The following is a 23,336-nucleotide window of genomic DNA, read 5'->3' as shown; positions in this document are numbered from 1 at the left end:
AAATACAGTAATTTAATGGAAGGTAGAGAATAAGAATGCTATAGCTGGAAGCTCAGGTGAAGATCAGCAACTAATGATCTTGATTTATTTTTAATGAGCGTCGAGTCAAATAAATGATCACTGCCACTACACTCTGTGAAAGACAGAAACTTTTCTGACGTCACACAACATAAACAGTTGTCATGCCTGCCTAACAATGACAATTTGCGCAGGCATTCTAATCTGCACACATTATTGTAGCATTGTAATGCTGTTTGTACTGCTTTCCAGCCCAAACAGTTATAATGCCAAGGGAAAGCTAATTGTATGTAACTGATGACCTATTGAAACACGCAATCAGCATAGAAATGTGTAAGAAATGCAACGTGTTGGGTTTCCAACTTGGGCTGTCATGAATGGAAGTAGGAACATGGCTCCATGCAGTCCATGCAATATAATTGACACAGTTTTGGGGTGTTCTCACACTTAAATGTATTTTGAAATGTGAGCTGGCACATCTCTCTCTCTCTCTGACATCCGACAACTTTCAAGACAGTATTAACCGCGTGCGTGTGTGTGCGTGCGTGCATGCGTTACCATTGATACAAATTGGGCTAAGACAATAATGGCAGAGTACTACTACTACTAAAGCCTGTTACAGATTTGTATGTGTCTCTCAGTTTATCTTTCATATTTTGTCTCCTTACTTTCTCAAGTGTGGCCAAAAGCTGTTATTCACTGGCTCAGTGATGTAATGTTTGTCTGAAACTCAACAGGTGGCTGGGCCAAACAGGGCTAACTACGACCGTGTCAAAGACCACGTAGAGGAATTCTGGTATCATCCAGGTGGTGAGGCATAGTCAGACACACGCAAGCATTTCTAAATTAGTAGTATACTATGTCAGATTATTAGTGGAGTCTTCTCTTGACCCATTTATCTGTCAGTCTATCATTCAGCACTTGTGTGAAAGCTGGTGAAAGCTACAGCACTCAATTGTATAGTTTGGTCTTCCTTCTCTGAGAGGAGATCTAGGCACTGGCACCAGTTTAAGGCTATTGATGGGAAGCTAGCACCACTTGCTGCTAGACTGGGGGGAAAAAGCACTGTCCAGACCAGCTCAAGTGACTGGCTTACACTATTTCACCTGTACAGTCTGAACTGGGAAAATCTGCTTTCTGCTTCGATGCCCCTATTTCATGGAACACTCTACATACAACAAACGCAAAGAATGTATACCCCAATATCCTATGGACAACAAACTGCTGTTAAACCTCCCTACCTCAATATGTAACTTATTCAGTTATTTGTTAGCCCTGATGAAGACTGTAGGTCGAAACATGTCGGTTGAATAAGGTTTTCCTCCTTTTTAACCTTTAAGTGTGCTCGGATCTCCTCCTTCATGTATACTTCAATTTCAGTTGTTTTATTTCACTGTTTCTGTGTTTTATATGCCTTAATTGTAGATTGTAGATATGTTTTTTGTTTTATTTCTGCATATGTCTTAATTGTTGATGTTGTGTGTAATCTCGGCAGCATTGAAATGAGTGTGAACCTCAATTCTCTTTTCGAGAATAAATAAAGGTTTCAATCAATTTATAAATAGAGAGGGAAGGACCAAGTTGCACTGAAGCATGTCAACGTTAGCATCAGAAAGCCATGGACACACTGACCCTCATGTCACATGCATGTTATATGCCTTAATTGTAATTGTACATTGCTATTCAGACGGTATGGCCTTACAGTGAATAAATAACTTATTCCACAAGGGATATGTAGAAAATTTGTTGTTCAGTTGTTCTTGTAACATGTTGCATACTACTTGCCAACATGTTCTGTTTCTGTCGACAATGTTTTCTTCATACCTTTTGTGTTACCAGTTAATTGGCAGTTCATTAAAATCATGCCTCGGGAAATCCCGGAATGTCATCAAAGACTCCACCTATAGAACAGCCCTGTTGCCATGATGAGCCAGGATCCTCAAAACATTCCCCCAGGCTATAAGACAGCTAAATAAGAAAAGTCATTAACACCTTGCAGTACCTACGTGTTGCCTTGTTATTGTACGCTGTGCTCTGGGGTCTTAACTCGTTTTAACCCTATCTTATTGTTTTTGGTGCTGTGATTACTATTATTTATGTCATGTTTTAATTTTTTGTGTTAGCCCCCAAACTAAGTTGTTCTATATGTAAATAATGGCTCTTGGATCTTGAAAATATTAGTTAAATTTAAAGTGGAGAACGGTGTCATTTGTATTCAGTGTTGTCATAATTTAGACATGGCCCTGCAATGGAAAAATGGGTGTTCTGTTGACCAGAACCTGTCCAATCAGATGTGGAGGGCGGGCATAGCAGAAACTGTGGATGAAAACCATAGAGCTATATATTATCATGAAAACCATGAGGTGAGGCACCTGTTATCTTGCATCACACGCACAGACACGCTTGAGTGGAGCCATGAAGCTAATCTTCCTGTTGGGTGGTGTTCTACTACTCTCTCTGTCTGGTAAGCAACCTATACTAATATCTGGGAAGAAATATTCTACAATTTTGTAATGTTTAGGCTGGCCACTGTGCGGCCAGCATGGTCAGAAATAAATACCAAAGGTGTGTAATTGTCAACTATTATTCAGCACAGGTTACATTTGTGATAACTTTGTGATGCTGAAATTCACTTCATGAACTGAATGTATATTGTCCAGTTTTAAGTAAATTGGACTGTGACAAATCTAACAATTTTAACCAGTCTCATGATAGTTGTGTTATGTTAACCTGCACCACCAGCATTATGCAATCTTCACATGGCTATGGCTAGTATCTTGAAAAAGAGGAAAGTTACCGAACTGGAATTGGATGTTAAGTAGGCCTATATTATATTGTTGTTGTTTTTTTTGCTAGTTTTTCAATTGATAACTCACCTCCCCTTCATGTCTATAGTCCTGTCACTGTCATATAATGGAGATGATTATGGAGATGAGTTTGGAGAGGACGAGTTTCGCGTTCGCATGGGCAGAGAGGTACCAATTGTTTTACATTAATACATCTAGCTAAAATGGCTATACTTTTTATGAACTTGTTTTTAAAGTAAGTAAGTGAGAGAGAGGCTTAGTGTCTGTATCAGCCAGGGTGCAGGAGTCTAACCCCGTTTCAATGCGCTAGACCTCTGGGAGATGGAATGCTGAGGTGGAGCGCAACACCAGCTACCATCAGCTTCCAGTACTTACCGCACAACATCAAGCCGTGCTACTCATACGCTGAGTTGGCGGTGCTTGGGATTGAACCCATGGCCATGACCATGACCATGACCATGTTTTTAAGTGACACATTGTATTACAAATCAGTTATTCCCTCTATTATCATACAGTCCTATTTTGATCATGTTCCTCATTTGATTCGTAATAAATTAAAAGGATGAGTTAGTTTTGCTTTAGGCTATTTAAACCTGTTGCCTATTTATTTATTTGTTTGTTTGTTTATTTATAAGAAGAATAAATGAAAATACTCGCAATGTGTTGTGAGCTTGTATATTGGCTATGAGTCCCATCAATTGCATCTTTTGGGTCTCATGCTAAAACATTTGACAAACATTTAGCATGTTTCAGTTCAATCTGTGAGTTCATTAGCAGTTTACTTTGTACTGTATACTAAAGTTAGAAGGCCTTATGTGCCGGTGCCACAAGGCATGAAGTAGATAGTTAAGGTAGGTAATATTAAAGTTATAGTCTATAACATTTCCCTGTGTTAAAGGGATACTTCACTTTCAAATAAATGAAACGCACACACACTTATCCCAGTTACGTTGCAGCGCACTATGGGAAGAAGGAAATTGTGGGAGTTGAATCCACATGTAGTAACGGATGAGTAACTTATTAGTTATTATTATGTGTTGTTGCGCACGCACGCACACACACACACACACACACACACACACACACACACACACTCACACTCACTCACTACTGCGTGGGAGTCCACTGGGAAGCTTAGGCACGTCACTGCGTGGCAGGCGAACTGTCTAATCGTAATACTTAGGCACAAACCAACTATTGTCTTAGAACTGTCTAATCGTAATACTTAGGCACAAACCAACTATTGTCGAAGAACAATGTTGATGTAACTAAGAGATTCGCTGAGTGAGCTATATTTTATATACAGAGATTTAGAAGGAATAAGCAAAATCGTGAGCCGACAATTCCTCCTTCCGTGAGGATGTTTGTCTGCGGACTCGGAGAGGGAGATCAGATCCCAGCAGCCAGAGGGGGAGGGGCTGAGAGCTAGTGTGGAGGTCCACCAGGCCAATTAGAAGACGGGGTAGAGGCCAGGTTCGCGAATTGTAAGCAAGTTGTAGTGTGTTGAATGTCATGTTTTTGTGGGCTTTTGTCATAGACCTGGCGAATTTTGCGCACATCTTGTGGGCACATCTTTTTCGCACATCTTTTGCTCACATGTTTTCATTTGTAATAATATATATATATATATATAAAATTTGAAAGTAAACTATCCCTTTAACTTAGAAAAAAAATAATATATATATACATTTTTAACCATAATTCTATAGCAGCAGTTATCAGCCACTGGAGTACCTGCATGCAGATACAGTACAGTACACACTGCCCTCTTACTAGAGGGCGTTGGTTTGACAAAAACATCCCTGTCCACCAAAAAAAAAAAGAAAAGGCGAGAGAGCAGTGTGTTTTTGCAGTTAAACACCACCACAATACCCAGTTGCCGATAACTGCTGGTAAACTTTAAAGTAATGACAATCACTTTTGGGTCTGAAAACTTCCCTGTTCTGCATGATATTATCATATTATAATAAGTAATAGTACAATCCTAACCCCCTCTGTCTGTCCATCCCTTACACACACACACACACACACACACACACACACACACACACACACAAACACATACACACACACACACACACACACACACACACACACACACACACACACGCGCGCACACACACACACACCCACACACACACCAGCCCGACTGTGACAAGTATGGAAGTGCTGGCTGTGTCAAGCATTTCGAGCCACTGTGTGGATCTAATGGAAGGACGTACACCAACGAGTGTCTTTTGTGCAAGGAGATCAGGTATGCCTGACACACTGAATGAAGGGTAAAAGATTTTTGACACAATGGTGCCTACTGTACATACCTACATTTAAAGGTATTCAATAACTACTTGGGTTGCATCGCAATGCATTGTGAGCTTTTCGATCAGCTACTTTTTTAATCGTGCCCCAATTGCAGACTAGCCCATAGAATAGAACAACTAAACCAAAACTATTTTTTTTCAAAAAGTGTTAAAACTTAAAACTAAACTAAAAATTAAACTAAACTGGAAAACCTGCTTTAAAAAGACTTGTTTAGGAGCTGTTTAGGATCCATCATTAGGCTGTTTCACCTACATAGAATACGTGACTTGCTCATACACACTAACTCCCATCCAGTGCCGGTTCTAGGCCTTTTGAGGCCCTAGGAAACATATTATACAGAGCCCAAAATGTTTATAAACAAATCACAAATGTTTATAAACAAATCACAAATGTTTATAAACAAATCACAAATGTTTATAAACAAATACCAAAATGTTTATAAACAAATCCCAAATCCCTTGGTCCTACCCCCCCGACCATGAGACTTACTACAGGTAAACTGGTAGTGGTCCTACCCCCCCCATGAGACTTACAAATCCCAAATGTTTATAAACAAATCCCAAATGTTTGTAAACAAATCCCAAATGTTTATAAACAAATCCCAAATGTTTATAAACAAATCCCAAATGTTTATAAACAAATCACAAATGTTTATAAACAAATACCAAAATGTTTATAAACAAATCCCAAATCCCTTGGTCCTACCCCCCCGACCAATCCCATACAATATCAAAACTGCTGGTGGCAGAAAGTGGGCATGGTGTTTGTTAGAGCATCACATATGCTATACAATTGGATAAATACAATATGTGTAAGATATGTGTGGGACAAACAGGCAACACACACACACACACACACACACTTCCCAGTAAAGCTATTCTACTAGTCTAGTCTACTTATTTTACAGAGATGATCACAATTATCTTTGTTAATCTGTTTGTTTTCTCTTGCCTGTTTTGTATGTCTATGATAGGGCCGTTTATGTGACAATTATTTAAGATAGGCCTATATTATTCAACAGTATGTGTTTTACTGTTACAGGGAGACCTCGGTGCCTGTGAAAATCATTGCTATGGGAATATGTTGACAATGCTGAGACTATGAGTGACACCCACAACTACAAACACACTTCTCCTCTTCTGCCTATTTGTTCTCGCCTCATTGGAGATCATTTTCAGTTTAATCTACTTTGTGGCAAGTTACTATACACTAGAACTCTGTTGTGTAAAGGGTTCATTAGCCATTGGCCTGTTGTTACAATTATGTTCTTGCCTCTTGGCTCATTAAAGATAATACTTAATGTAATCTGCTTCGTGACTAATTTCTGTAAATTAAACACTAGAACACTACTGTGGTAGTAAAGGGTTCAGTTTCAGTACTACGCTCATTAGACTTTTGGCCTGTTGTTACAGTTTTCACCTTTATCAGTGTTTCCCCTATTATTTGTGTGGCGGGCCACCTCTTTAGTAGGCATGAAATCTCCTCCCCACACAATCAGCTTCTGGCTAGGGGAAACACTGCTTTTATGCTTGATTCACACTAACAGTTCAACAGGACTGCCAGTTTGACTCCTAATATGCATTATTAGGGCATGGATGGACCCCCGTTTGAAGTCATTTTTTCTATCTCTGAACGAAAGATAAATACCCCCACACACCGTCTTCAAATGCAATTCAAGTTTCAAGGGAATATTCCCATGAAATATTTTTAATTGCATTTGAATGTGTGTGGATTTTTTTTTCTTTCAGTACGTTGGGGCCCTCGTTTGGACATCTTTGTAGGTGTGCAAAATACTTCTACGCACAGCAGGCATATTGAAAATAAATTGGGCCTCTTCCTTACTTACTTTCCAACTATTGCCAGTCACGACTTGGAAGCACAGTGATTCTCAAACATTTTAAATTCAAAACCCCAAGGAAGCGTATACCTGGCTAGCGTATACCTAGACGACACTTTGAACCCCAATGGTGGTAGCAGAGTGTTTCCAGTGAGCCAACATGTACAATATCAGCACCTGTTTGGAATAAGATATAGGCTCTATTTGTGGCTGCTGTCCATAGATACAACGCAAATCAGAGTGTACAAATGGGGTTTCATTTGTACACAGTACTCTCAGAGTTACAAACTGGTAAGGGTCCATTTGGACCCCTGGTGGTCTCGGAGCTGACTTTGAGAAGCAGTGATCTACTGTAGCTAAGCTACAACCATACCATAGTGGCATTAAAGGGAAACTTCACCCTTTTTGCTAAAAAATATATGTTAATGAAGTTTTGAAGATCTAGAACACTTTCCTGGAAGTCTTTATGTGTGTAATATGTGGCGTTAGATATTTTAGATTTTAGCAGTGGGCCCCAGTGTCTCTGATGTTATGGGCTCACTTACTTCCTGGACTACATCAAGGTTAATTAAATAAGGTTAGGAAACGAAGACCGTACGGTGGACTCCATGTTGCTCACTGGAAGGAAAGAAACATGCGCAATTGAGACCAAGGAATGCGGAAGTGTTGGCTTCTTTCCTTCCAGAGTGTTTCTTTCCTTCCAGGGAGCAACATGGAGTCCACCATACGGTCTTCGCTTCCTGTCCTCTTTTAATAGTCCTTGGCCCTCCCCTATCCACAAGGAGCAGTGCACCAAAGCATTATGGGAATTGTAGTCCAGGAAGGAACTGTCGTGTAATTTCTATAAATGAACCAAGATTATTATTAAGATTAAACCACAGTGTCTGTGATTCCCCTTAGAGGGGTAAAGTTACATGTCGCATCTTAAACCCAGGCCTTTGTCCTAAAACCGTTTGAAGCTCCCTCCCGAACAAAAGGTTTCACACGTCACAAGTGGCCATTGTCTTAGAACCTTTTGCTCAGAAGACTCTCAAACGCTTAAAAGTGTAGTCTTTTAGTCTAGTCTAAACTATTAATAGTTATAATCATAATAGATATAAGCTATAACTATTAATAAGGAGTGCGATTGATGTATTGATTGAAAACGTACTAGGAGATTATAATTATAGCTTTTACTCGTTTGGGTTTAAACGGTTTTAATCACCTTCTAGATAAATCTGTTCAGAGTCATGCATAGTTCCGTTTTAAACATTGCTTAGATTTTTAACTATGTGTCATAAAGAGTATAAGCTTAGGTTTCATCTAATTTCTGGCATGTTTAACTATGTATTCCTTAGAAGTAGCAATTCATCACATTTTTGTAGAAGAGTGTAACAGTAAGAGGCCTTTTGTAAGTCCCGCCTCTCTCCAGACCGGATGGGCTGGGGGGAGGCGGGGACTGCAAAATAATATATAAACGGAGTACCCGCGAAGATTCAGGGTAGCTCTTTCTCGGATCCGTGGTGCTGCATTTTCCTGACTACAAGCGCTGCTAAGTGTGTTATTATCCGAAGAGCTGCCAGGGATCCGTTTGGTGATTCCTTTGTTACACCGTGGTTGCCGTGTGCGGACCGTCTTTGCAAAATAAAGGACCTCTCTTCCAAGCCAACTGAACCTCTCCTTTGTCTGTTTCCTGTACGCCGTTACACGCTGTGAAAGCGGGTGAGATTATACGACAGAACTGAGCCCAGTCAGTGTCCATGACATCAGAGACACTGGGCTCACTGCTAAAATCTAAAATATCTAAAACCACATATTACACACATAATCCCCAGGAAAGTGTTCTAAATCTTCTAAACGTCATTAACACATATTTCAATTTATTATGAATTATTAATTAATGAATTAATTATTAGGCCAATAATCACATAAGCAAGGGTAGTAATATATAAATGAGTCAAGCAACAAAGTGTTGTGTTTCTATATTTAAATGGTTTAACTTATTGTGAATATTATATTTAATTATGTTCCATCATTTGCCATTTTTTCATTCTTTAGCAGATCAATTGGTCATCATACTTTTCTTTATTAATGATGCATAATAAACTGTGGAGAAAGTAGCCTATACTATTTCACTTTGGGGGCGTTGGTTATTGTTTCTATTAATCCTGTGTGACGCCCCTAACTAGTCTATCTGGTATGGAGCCACACGGCTCACGAGGTTACAAGTTACAACTACAGTAGTACTAGGCTAGCCATAGCCTACTGACTGAGCCTAATAGCCACGAAGGAACTATTATATACTTCAAGTTCTCGACAACTTTTTTCCGTAATCCGTATTTGTGATGGCAGATTTGACATCATCAGAGTCAGACTATTCCTCTGAGGATGATATTACAGATGAGGAATTAGATAGGGTGTTCGGCGATTTTCAATTTGATGGCCGTGGTTATTTGTATGAGCCAGAGTACACGGACGAGGAGTTATTGGAGAGGGAGAGAAACGGAGAAATGCAGACACAACAAAGTGGGGGGGCTGAAGCGGCTGCTGCTACAGCTACGACGACGACAACAACAACAACAACAACCACCACCACCACCACCACCATGCGAGTGTCTGGAATATTACCCATGGTGGTGCTCCTGTGGTTGTTGTGTTCCAGTGGCCACGGAGGAAGACTGCCTGTGTTGTAGCAGGTTGAGGCTACAACAGACTGTGTTTGACTGCGTTGGAAGGCCCGCGTACTGCTGTGAAAGCACTGTAGTTGCAAGGATTTCCCCCAGTTCATCACCAAGTCGACGCAGCCTGTGCTGCCTTCAAACGTTCTTTCACGTCCCATACACTGGTAAAGGCGACCCGGACCATACGGACCTCCGGCCACGACCAAGTGAGTGTAGTACAGCCATGGACACCAGCCGTATTCTCGTAGATGTATTATTTATTTACTAAAATAGACATTCTCTCTGCGAGTCTTTGTCGCCTACCCCTGTGGTAACCGTAACTGCACAGTCAAGACTGAAAGCCCGCAGTGCTCCAAACATGTATACATGCGAAATATAAGGTGCTTAGATGCTTCCCCCAAATGTTAGCTAGACTTGTGGGGTGTTTGTGCATTGTATTAGTCCATATTTACTTTTCAATAATAAAGTGTTTATAATCCCGTCTGTGGCCGATTCTGTCGGCGCATCCGGTGAAAGCCGGAATTACGCCCAACGTAAACAAGAAGCAGACCCTATGCCCCACATGCTATGCCACAGCACAGACGGACTAAATATTACTAAGACCTGTCCAGCTTCGGGGGGTACACAAACATTGTTTTTCTACCGTTTCCTATGACTGTTTTTTAGTGTTTATTCTGTGCACATTAGGCACTGAGAGGCACATTAGGCCAGTGTAAACATTGCAAACATTGATGACAAAAGTGAGGACGCAAATTGTGATTGGCCGGCCGGGATGAGATGATAATAAAGCGCCCCTCACTTTACAGTGACAGCCTGGGGGTGTGACTTTTACACGTTTTCCCCTTTTTTGTAACAGACACGTCAGACAGTGTATCCCCAACCCACTGCAACCCACTTGTAAATATGAAAATGTCAAAATCGATCAAATACATCTACGAGAAATCTAAGGCTAGATAAAGACGATCATAGATGCATCTTATTTTTACGTTTCGTATGTGCAAAGGAATCGATCAAATACATCTATTGATAGTTACTAGTCTTGATCCTACTAAAGCTAGCCTATTTGAATAATCCATAATGTTTCAAGTAGCTATTGTTGACATAACCAGCATGAGCAAGTTATTTGTCATTATTTTCAATATTTCATGAAATTCATGTTTTGTTTTCAGTCATCCACCTAAACCACGTGGTGGAGTGGGCAGGGCACTTCAAGGACAAGGACGTCCCAGCTGCATTGACCCGCCATCACAATCTTCCACAGGGACTTGTTGGATCCAAAGAGGCAGATGGATCATTTGATATGATCCCATGATGTTACCTTTCCAACTTTATAATTTCAAGGACCTGCAGTTTGTAATTTTTAGACCACAGACCGCCATAACTTGGTGTACAAATGGACATTGGTTCCATTTGTACACAGTCTGTGTTACCCCGCTTTGAGAGAATACTGGACACGGTTCTATGGTTGCTACTTGCTAATGACATACTGAATGTCTAATTCAATATATTTTTACTAGGTGATCTTTGAGGAATATTTTATATTATAACACAATGATACCTTCCTATCATAAATGTTCATACTAGTAAACAAGAAAATCATTCATTTTACCATGTGATTCACATGGGTATTAGGCATGATGACTAATCTGAATACCCTTATTTCACCTTGTATACTCACATTGGCACATGCATGGGTTCTTGATTTCCATTTTTACATTGATAAAATAATTGTGGTAAACGCAATAACAATAGCAGTACAACTCTGTTTCAGTTCAATGTTTTTGGGGAAAAAAGTTTGAAATATTAAAAAGAAATAAGCTTTATTTGTACAAAACAATCATTCAATCTCACATGGATAATGGTTATTTGAATGCTGTGCCCCAAATGTTTAGTTAGTTACACTGTTGCAGGATCAGGCCTTGGAATCAGAGCAACATTCCGAAGCAGCCTGTTTTCTTGTGTACAATGGCACAAAGGAGTAGATAATGAACAAAACAAAAGATTACAAGAAGTGTGTAACTACTAACTACGCCTATACGTTTTATAACTTTATAGTTCAAGAAAGTTGTCATGAAAATAACCTTCCTTTTACACCTTCCAATTAACTATTGCTTCTTCACATGCCAATCACTTTACTGTGGCATGCATTGCACATTGGATAGTTATATACTACCCCCTACTGGACATACAACATATCACTGGCAGAGAGATGGTGACATTGATAGAAAGGTTTGTTTTGACTCAAGTGCATTCTAGAGTGCTTATAGATCTCTCGTGCGTACACGCGCACACACACACACACACACACTAATTCAAAAAAATGGTTTGTTAACTGATGCTGTAGGTAGGTCTACTGTACAGGTGGTCCCAACATGTATTCGTTGTTAGTGCAGTGGCTAAGCACGGTAATGCATGCATGCAGCATGTGCTGGCTTCCCACTAAATTCAGCACCCGGATACCATTGGGTACCATTCAGGCTGGGACCAAGGCTATATTTGGGGTCACTTTGGTCCAAACGTTTGAGAAATGAGAATTGACCAAAAGGTCAAAATACAGTGACTGCCTTTTGTTTTGTTTTGATTTAATAGTATTTATATGTTATAGTATTTAATCATTAGAGCAGAGAATACGCACATCGACAGACTGGGTGCTGGGCTAAAAGAAACTTCAGTAGATTGGATGGAGCCCGCACACCACAGGTAATAGCAAGACGTTCTTTATTTAAATACTGACAACGTTTCAATCTATTTGATCTTCATCAGGTCATGTGAACATACACACAAGTTTGTACATTTATAATAAGGGAGTACCCCCATTACCCAATTTGGCAATTTGGCAATTTGGTGCCCCTCCCATCACTACAGGTGTGACACATCAACCCTGAGTGAGTGGGTGGGGACCCAGACATATTGATGTGAATATAGTCTGTTCAGAAGTTTTAGTGCACTAATTAAAAACATTTTAAAACCAATTTAATGTCTATACTCAAATTCATCGGTACATCAAATAAAGATCCCACATGTCCTATCTACTAGGTCTGTGGGCTTAATTTCCATTTCCAATGTTATTCCTTTTTGTTGCATTGTTTTCCTTTTGTAAGTTACACTTTGCAACCAAACTGAAAAACAGGAAAATACTGATGCAGATACATAAAGAACACTACCAAATGAACTACATAAAGACACCAAAACTATATATAAAGTACACACCAAAAATATATACATGAAAACAACAACATATGCACCAGGTTGGATTTATTCAACGCAGGAGGCCACTTTTTAAAGCTTAGGACAGTATAATTTTGAACCATATTTTTTACTTTTTAAATTAAAAAAATGGGGAAGCAGAGCTTCACTCCAAACAAACCAAAAAAAGGGGTTTCTACAGGAAATGTCAAATTTTCGTCTTCCTGGTTTAGGCCCCTCGGCATCATGGTTTGAAGAGTATGAATGTGGTAACTTTCTCTTCTTAATAAGAGGTTATTTATGTTACCTCCCCTTCTTGGGGTTTTTACATGTTCTATACCAATGTATCTCAGGGAGGAGACACTATGATTTGCTTCAGCAAAGTGTAAGGCCACTGGACTGCGATCCCTGGTGCGTATGTTGCTCCGGTGTTCAGCAATCCTGGTCTTGAGAGCTCTGGTGGTCTTTCCTACATAGGCGAGACCACAGGGACATGATATTAAATCATGTCCCTGTAATCATTGCCAAAGTAATCTTTGCTTCTATCAGGACTTTAGTAAACCTGAAAATGTAGGAATTTCATTCACAAGAACTCCACAAAGATCATGCTTGCAAGCAGACCGCAGAGTTGTGTCTTCTTGTTTAATTCACTTGCTTCTCTCTCCCGATTTGAGAATGTAGTTTCTGTATTGGAGAGACCCATGTACTGAACAAACACTATAGATAGCTATTTAACATTTAAAAAAAATCACACTAGTGTGAAGTGAGGGGTGCTCTCATCATCATACATCACATTCCGTGCTCAGTAAATCAAATCATTTCTGCGGTACACACACACACCTGGGCATAGGATGAGCTCCCCCTCAAAAAAGGATGACTTCAGAATTCCTTCAATCTACATGACCACAGAATAGTTTATTACAGTGCTGGCGAGTACAGCCACTCTGAGCATGTTGGTAGCAGCACAGCACAGCATGGCTCCTCCAGGTGTTAGTGGGCTGCAGGTATCCGTTGAGCACTTTCTTCACCACATCAGGGAGGAGGCAGGTGATGATGATAATTATGATGGCGAACCAGGCTCTGCAGCTGGACAGCAGCTGAACGAAGACAAAGTACATGTGCTGGGTGTGGAGGAACGGCCAGAGGATGCTTCCACAGAAAATGGAAAAGATAAAATAGAAGGCTATTGAGCCCCACATCACTAAATGGTTCATCCATGTCCAGAGATGGGTCTCCAGTGCCAACTTTAGGGTGACCGTGATTAACATGACAGTGAAGACAAATGTGCCAAATGTCCAGTTCCCTGTGTCCTCCCCCATCAGTATATACGACCCAAAGAATAAGACAAAACCATGACAGAAGCTCAGCACTATCCAGTACCGGCTTTTTGCTTTCCTGAAGCACAGCAGAGAGTTCCTACTGATGTCCCTATATAGTACAGGTTTACTCTGCAGTACATGTGGATGGATTGGTTGTTCAAACACACTGTACACCAGGATGGGCAGAGAGGTGAAACAGATGTTGTACAGCATGTCATGCATGACACCGTCATACAGAGTTTGTTGTGAAAACAGACAGAAGAACTGGTATAAAAACTGGGGCATGATGAAACACACACTCTTGTAGAAAAAGTACTGCACAAGCGTGGCTATTCGGATGTAATATAAGTGGCCATGGACCAGCAGGAGTTTAGCTAGGAATTTAAACCTGGCAATTGCATAGTCACTGTTTCTCACAGCCTGACGACCCTCCTTACCCATTATACCTATGCCCACATGGGCTTCGTGTATCATACTGACATCATTGGCTCCATCACCAATAGCTAGCGTGATTGGTTTATCTGGGGATGTTTTTAAAAGTCGTACCACCGTTGCTTTCTGTAGGGGAGCCATGCGGCAACAAAGGACAGCAGAACAACTTTTACACACTTCCATAAAAAGCTTCTCATGTTTTCTCAGTGCTGAAGAAAGACTGACTCCATCCACCACCAAGCCATACTGGATCACATTGTCTTCCTGTATCATTTTTGCAAATCTGCAGAGTTGTTCAGCACACTCATGCTCGGGCTGCTGAAGGAGCTCTAACATTTTCATGTTGCGGTGGAAGTGGCCACACGACAGGCTGACACTGAATGCCGTCTCGTGTTTGTCCCCCGTCAACACCCATACTTTGATACCCGCCAGACGTAAGACCTCAATGGTCTCCTGGACCTGGTCCTGGAGTCTGTCTTCCACTGCTGTAGCGCCCAGAAGCTGTAGGTCTCTCTCTATGTAGCTGAAAGCCTCTTGTAATTTCTCCTCCCTCAGCTGCAGAGCAGTGCGGGCTGCATTCAGACGCCTGTCCACATCAGTGTACTCCTCTGGGCTGAAGTGTCGACATGCAAACACCAAGGTCCGCAAACCTTTCAGAGCAAACTCGTCTACATGAAGCCTGGTCTTCTCGATCTCTCCACTGGTGGTGAAAGGCAAGATGGCTGACTCTGCTCCCTTGATGAACAACACTTTACCTCCTGAAGGAGTCTGTACAATGACACTCATCGCCCTGCGATTAGGATCAAATTCTAGCACATGGAGCAGCTTGTACTTCTCCGACTTGCCGAATACTTCAATTTCCATGGTTTCTCCGTTGTTGTCGGTGAAAGATACCCCCATCCTTTTAGTAGCTTCTACCAAGGCTTTCTCATCTGGTGATAAAGCATAGTATTCCATCTGAGTTGATAAGCCGTGAGCATGGGAGAATGGGTCACCACCCGGTACCAAACAGTCAGGCTGGTCATAACTGATCTGAACTGTGTGACACAATGACACTGCCTTGAGAAATAACAACTCCTCATCAGTCAAGTGAGGTGTAGAACTGTTCCGTGACTCCTCTGTCATTCCCTTTGGTATCAACTTACCATTGACCTCCTGGTACATTGTTCCATTGATGGTACACTTGCGGAACTCCATTTCATTTTCTGTTAGTGTACCCGTCTTGTCAGTAAACACGTACTCCACCTGTCCCAGCACTTCATTGAGGTCTGACGTGTTCACCTCGGCTGGCTGGTCACTCTCCTCGTGGTACAGGTCCAAATCCCAGACAATGAAAAACGAGCCCAAGAACCTCACCATCTCCATGGTAACGTAGAGTGAGATGGGGATCATTTTGTTGTAAAGAACCATGTATGCCAGGAAGTCTAAGAATGACTTCCAGAGCTTGTTTTTCTCCTTTTCTGTCACGTGGTTGTAGAAGGGTTTGTCCCATTCATTCTCAGCCTCCCAGGCAGACTTCAGTATGGTGCTGAAGACGGATAAAAACAGCAAGAGGCCCAGATAGATGATTACGATGGTGTTCATGGACTGCTCCACTACAGACCTTTTCTGGAACTTGCACTTATAGTTAAGAGCCATCTTGGATTCCATGCCCGTATAAACGGCTACACCGAAAATCTCTTTGGTATTTTTCAACCTAGCCCCTCGTAGCAGCAAATTCTCTGGACCCAGTGGTCGGACAATCTCTTTCCCTTGGTGGGTCACTGTGATCCGAGAGACAAATGTGTACAGGTCAGCCTCGGGTTGTTGACACTCCACCACCGCCTGAAGGGCCTCCAGTCTGGACACCGACTGACATGCCGCTGTCTCTGATATAGAGTAGTGGGACTTGAGGTTGGTCTCTCCATCAAGACTGGCAGTAGTGATGTGGCAGGTGCCATCTAGGCGGTCTGAGGACAGCAACACTAGGTCAGCTGGGAACGTCTCATCTTTAGCCACACGCACTATATCCCCCACTCTGATGTTCTTAGATCTCATCTGGAGGAGACCTCCATTCCGAACCACAAACACAGGGGCATCATTCACCTCGTTGTCCGCCTTGTGTCTCAGCCAATCCTCATAGCCCTGTTTAATGGCAGTCACTGTAATGACAAAGGCGAGAGGCAGGCCACTAGTGAATGGGTGAGTAGGGGAGTCTATCATCAACATTAAGAGGAACATCACAAGGAAATAAAAGTTGGCTATCCTGGAGAACTGCTCAAACACATTCCTGGGGACAAAGTTCCAAGTGGTGTACTTAGACGAGATGATTCCGTTGTCAGCAAAGTGTTGCGGTGTGTTGTGGCCATGCGGGGGGAAACGGTTAGCCACATAAACCCTCCTGATGTCACTCTGGTGGGGAGGGTCCAAACCCAGCAGCCGTCGTATCCACCGGAGCATTGTTGTAGAAACCTTCATCTCCTTCTCAAAATTATCTTGCGCTTACTTGATCGCTCTGTCTTGCCCACTCTCGCTCTATCTCTGGTTCTCTCTCTCTCTTGCTCCCCACTTCTCTCTTGTATTTACTTTCTTGTTATCATAAGAATGTTCTGATGGATGCGATTGGTTTTGCATGTGGCCCAATTATTTGCCCCTATAGCTCTAGTCTGACATCACCCTCAACACAAACCATTGCCATGTATGTACATTCACTACGCTCCCCATGCCTAGCAATGCCGATTTGCGAAGGTGCCAATGCCGTTCATGCATGTCCTGGGTTTGGCATTTTAGTGCAGTACCCTTCATTGGAGGGCGTTGGACATCATTCGCGGGCAGTACCCCTGACCATTATAACAGTACTCAGCTATGATCTCAGTGGTGGCCATGGCTTAGTGGGTGAAGAGGCTATTTACTTGCGCAAGCAGAGCGCGCAAGTAATAATTTCGCTTGGTCTCTTCAAAGTGACAGCCAGTTTTTTTTCAACCGTTTTTATGTGTATGAAAATCTGTGCCTGTTTTGCTGGGACCAGATACCACATTACGTCATCACTGAGAGCTAGTCATACATATACACACCATGTACTCTGGTCCCAGCTCTCAACGATGACGTAATGTGGTATCTGGTCCCAGCAAACCAGGCACAGACTTGCATACACATAAAAACGGTTGAAAAAAACTTGGCTGTCACTTTTTGGAACCAAGTAACCACAGTATACTGCTAATCAAATTACAACTACATACTCTGTATGTAGTTGTAATGTGATTTGTAATTTGTAAATCTGTGCCTGGTCTGCTGGGACCGGATTACACAGATGACCATTTCTCTTACGTCATCACTGAGAGCTAGTCATACATATACACACCATGTACTCTGGTCCCAGCTCTCAACGATGACGTAATGTGGTATCTGGTCCCAGCAAACCAGGCACAGACTTGCATACACATAAAAACGGTAGAAAAAGACGGCTGTCACTTTTTGGCACCAAGTAACCACAGTATACTGCTAATCAAATTACAACTACATACTCTATATAGTATAATGTATGTATACGTATGTCTAGTCATTAGTCATTGCTGGGACGGTGCATACGCATCGGAAAGGCTGGGACGGTGCATAGGGCGCAAAGTAACCACAGTATACCGCTAATCAACTTACAAATGACATATACATAGAGGCAGAAACTGAGATTTGACAGTTTGTAGCGGTTTGTAGTGGTCGAAAGTACTTGCGCGCTCTGCTTGCGCAACAAGCAAGTATGCACTCGGCAGAGTGCAGTTCTAGTTGTATACTGTAATCAGAAGGTCACACAGTGAAAATAGCAGATCTACAAGCTCACATTGTGTCGCAGTGCGAATAACATTATTGGTTCACAAACCATTTACCAATTGGAGTAAGATTGGTTTCAGTGCTATTTGGCATGACCCTTATTATACCATAATAAAAAGGTGACTCTGCATGTATGTGTTAGGGGCAAAAAAATAAATTCTTTCACTCATTTTGATCCAAAATCCCGGGAGTAGATCGATTTTAACTGTCACAAAAGTTGTTCGGCATGAGGAGACTTATCTCATAGATAAATCTATCTAATAAATCTAATGATATATTATGATTGGTGTTACCTGTGTGAGTTGTTTTACTCAGGAAAGAAGTCTAAAGTTACTCAGTAGTCAGGCAGTCCATTTAGAGATCCATACCCAGTAACATGCATTGTATGAAGAGAGTTGCTTGTATGAAGAGAGCGTGACTGTTATTGTTGAAAGATGTTTTTACACATATCCAATGAACTGTGCAACAGTAGTTACTGTTAGTTACACAGTACTAGTTTCATTAGTATGTGTCAAATCTATAATCTTACTACTGCATCTGAAGAACCGCCAGAGGGCAGCAGATACACATGGACAGACACAGGCAGCAAAGCTGATTAAAGAAAAGGCAGAAAAGCTGGGTCCCTGTGTGTGTCTGTGTGCGAGTGCGTGCGTGTGTGTAGGGCACAGGCTGCACCGATGGGATATTTGTGATGTTGACAATTAGCAGTAGCCTGCTTTTTGTATTGTTGATATATGTGTTCAAATACCTCTTGTCAAATACGAAGAATGTCATGAATCCATACTGCCTTTAAGTGCGTTTTTGGACACACCAAATGATGTGTGTAACCTATATTGTGATTTTTTTTTTTGATTGATTTTTTTTATTGTGATAAACAATTAGGCTACCTCAAGAACATATCACTTATTTGCCTATATCTCATTTGGCTGGCCAGTTGAAACACTTTTTTGTCCCCGTATAGGCCTAGTTACTTTGGCTTTGTAAGGCAGCATAACATCCTCTGGCCTCTGTCATTCTTTAATACTTAGCCTACTTAATACTTACTTAGTCCTCTTGCACTTCATGGTGTGCAGACTAGCCAACCATAGCAACCAGGTCTCTCCATCTGCGTGGGCAAGGTGTTCAGCTTGTGCCAAAGTCACAATATGTCAAGTCATACTTTAATGCATTAAAAATATATAAAGGACTAGTACCTGAGAATGAGGACTGAATATTAGGTTGATAGCCTATGTCATGATTCTCACATGAGGAGACATTAAAGCTATGGTGATTCTGATCACAGAAGCTGCATGGCCACTCAGTTTGGTCCGGCCTCTCCTTTCCAGCCAGGTGATGTTTAAGTGAGCACAGAGCTTTTGTTTCATCCACGTTTCCTGATATCATTAGGCTATATCACATTTCTAGCACTCGGGTAGCACAGTGATAGGTTAAAGTGTCTGCCAACCACTGGCTTTGTTGAGTGTCTATCTATATGAAGATAATTGGCCTGTGTTTGCAAGTGCCCTACTACTTTACAATTTAGGCATTTCTGCTAAATGCCTAATTACAATTTAGGCATTTCTGCTAAATGCCTAAATTGTAAAGTAGTAGGGCACTTGCAGGACGGGCATTCTCACATTTTAATACAGCCAGAACACCCCATTATTGCAGCCAGCTCAGTAGTGTGCCTCACTAATCATTAGACTCCCAACCCACACATCCTGGGATCAAATCCTGCTTCTGCCACAATTTTTCCAACAACCAGTCCAGTTTTATAGTGAGCAGGTTGATTGTGGAAGTGTTCACAGGTTTGTATTGTGGTGGGCATGGCTGGGCTGGGGATGGAGTGGGAACAGGTGTGTGACAATGACTGAGAGTAGGAATGGGGAGTGGGAGTGGCTGACAGGGAGACATGGTCTGTAGACCATGACAGACAAGCATCGGCCCACAGGATTGGAACACATGATATGCCTAGCTCCAACAAAACATCTAAAAAAATTCATAATAATCTAACTCAAGGAAAACACCACAGATAGAAGACATTCAACGTACAAACAAATACTTCTCTTTAATATGTCATCATATTTAGGGCCAATAAAACAAAAAGTGAACCTCATTTTGAATTTCACCAAGTTCACAGAACAAACAGTATCTCTCTTCCTCTGGAGTGGCATTAAACCTGCCAGTCTCCAGTGCTAATGGTAATGTTCTTGACTATTTGTGCACAGAGAAATCGTTGTTTTTTTGTTTAAATGATACTTCACATAAGGTTCACATGATATAATCACTGCAGAAAGGGAACCTAAAAGTGGCGCTTCCTACAGGGGGGATTAGGATATCGATGAGTGTGAAAGCTCGTTATGTTGCTGGTAATTAGACCAGGGACTATGTCAGCTTATCTCGTATATTGTCTGATATATTCTCTGTGCCTTTGGGTGTCTTCTCTCATACCTGCAGAGCCCTGAAAAGCTTTAGCAGTGATGAGATGAAATCCTTTTAGACTACAGCTAATTCTTACTGAGACTGCTGGATCAAGCTTCCCTCAATGTGATTTAATGTATTTTCAGGTTTAAAAAAGGAAAATAATTATAAATGGTATTTCATTCTATTTCATCAAACTATAAGGCGATGCCCATTGGGAATGCGGGCACCTCAGTTATGCAATACCCATTGTACAGTATCTGTTACCCATTATCATAATAGTTGTAGGCAATGGAATAATATGACGTCATATTACATCATATGTATGACAGAGTATGTGTCGTCACTGATGTGTGATGTGTAGTTTGGTGTTGAGTTAAGTAAATAAATAATCAACGGTAATCAACAAATATTCAAAATTCAAACATTGAGTGTAGAAATGGATTGGGCTCTTCCACTTTTTGGTTTAAGCAAAATGCCCACCGAACGACAAACCGCTCGCCCCCCCGGTGGTTCTTTTATCTTGTATTCGTTTTACTTGAATGTTAGGTAGTTTTACTGAGGTTACGTATATAAAGTTAAGGTTAGGTTTAGGCCAGGCTTACTTAGGCATATCGTTTTACTGAGGTTACGTTTAAGATTACCTAGAGGCGACCGTTCAGAGGGCACCGGATTTGGCCCGGGGCGAGCGTCTTTTTGGGCGAGCGTTCTTGTATTCTCCAGCGCCAGGGGCCAGACTGTTCTGCAGAAGACACGTGTCTGCAGACATGTGAATTGCCCAAACCGGGATGGTTTACCAGACTATTAATAAGCCAATATAAGCCAAACAAACAAAGCTCACACTGCCATTGCGCTGTGAGCCATTGGGAGCTTTTTTCCACAATATCTACTGTATCTGTGGAACAGAGCAAAGCGAAATGTTATGCAATTCCAAGTGTTTGTAAGCGCCTGGAGCCTCCTGTGTCACCAACCATCTTCCCCACTGACTGTCTCTGAGTCTCGCAAGAGACAGTGGGGGGTGTATAGCATGCCACTTGGACACAGGTCGGGGGCTGATCACGATCAGCTTTGGTCGGGTTGCCGGGAGGAGGGTGTCTGTTGCAAGACCCAGAAACATCCAATGATTCCAGATTATTTACAACACTGATGATGTGACCAAGTCTGTGCATCAGTGGATGTGTAATTTACTGAAAGACTGTCAGTGGAAGTACCAGTGACAACCAGGAACAGACTGACGACCACAAAGAGTGTGGTGACATCTGCAGAGACAGAGGACAGTCAGAGAGAGACGACGTGCCTGGGTGGTGGAAAGGACTGGCAACCCGAACCACTTCTTCCGTGAGGAGGAACTCAAAAGCTACAGACTGTGGTAAAACCTGCAAGGAGGGTTTAAAATCATGAGATGTGTGCTGTTCAGCGGTAACGATGACGCAAAGCACAGAAGGATTCTGCACTATAATGGTCAGACCATCTTCCCCAATCCCCGCTGACTGTTTCTGAGTCTCGCTAGAGACAGTGGGGGTGCGTGGACACACGCCGGGGTCTGACCGGCCTTGGTGGGGTCACCTGGAGGAGGGAGTCTGTGTTGCAATAAGACCCAGAAACATCCAATGATTCCAGATTACAACACTGATGTGTCCACGTTTGTGCATCAGTGGATGTTTAGTTTACTGTAAGGGTGGGGGGAGGGCCTAAAACCTTTGAGCCTTAAAGGACCATTGTAACACTCACAGAGCACAACAAAGTGTGCCTAATAATTTTTCTTCATATAATCAAATTCCTATTTTCCAGGATGTGACCACCTGACAAATAAATGTAATATATATGGCTTAAAATTAATGAATGAATTGTATGAAGTTAGAGGAGGCTGAGGAGGGTAGATAATTAGGAATAGTTGTGTCTGAATATTTCAAGGTCTTTTTTATATTCTGCTGTAACTAGCTACAGTCCTTTACCGTTATCATTTACAAACCTGCTGCTGTGACACGCGCGCGCGCACACACACACACACACACACACACACACACACACACACACACACACACACACACACACAAATGTCTGCCAGTCCAGATGTTACTCTGTAATAATAATTGGCAACTGGCCTCCTGCTGAGAGAGATATTTTACATGCATACACACGGAAGCACGCACAGAATCACAGACACACGAACTGGACATCAATTAATTCTAAATAAAGAGACCACCAGAACAGCGCACAGGCGCACACACAAGGACACACACACACCATACCGACACACGTACGTGCGTGCGCGTGCGTGCTGTTTCTTCATGGAGGATTGGAGGTGAGTGTACTTTTTCCCTTGGCAGAGTGAAGAAGTCCTCTGCAGCAGTGAGGACTACTTGACTGTGAAACGTGCAGACGTTGAGACAATTTGTGATGAACTGTGTCAATAGACAGGAAAAGGTTTCTGGAATACATCCAATAGAATATCGTCTTCTACCGTTATGTCCTATATGTCAGTGTCTGTCAAACATTTTCACAAATTAACACGTATTTGGCCGCAGACCCCCATCTGACATCTGCAAATATG

At 41.8% G+C, this 23,336-nt stretch overlaps 1 protein-coding gene across 1 annotated transcript; it reads right to left on the bottom strand.

Annotated features, from left to right (window-relative positions):
• Positions 1-13,717: 13,717 nt before the first annotated feature.
• On the bottom strand, positions 13,718-17,017 carry LOC308318595 (phospholipid-transporting ATPase IF-like; the record flags this gene model as incomplete). The annotated part of the gene is made up of 1 exon (XM_080768211.1): positions 13,718-17,017. The coding sequence occupies one exon, from the start codon at positions 17,015-17,017 to the stop codon at positions 13,718-13,720; it is 3,300 nt and encodes a 1,099-aa protein (XP_080624337.1).
• Between the last annotated feature and the right edge of the window lie 6,319 nt (positions 17,018-23,336).

The sequence above is a fragment of the Protomyctophum bolini genome (assembly GCF_963924005.1).
Source record: "Protomyctophum bolini genome assembly, chromosome: 7".
NCBI lineage: Eukaryota > Metazoa > Chordata > Actinopteri > Myctophiformes > Myctophidae > Protomyctophum > Protomyctophum bolini.
This window is presented reverse-complemented; position numbering and strand designations above follow the sequence as displayed.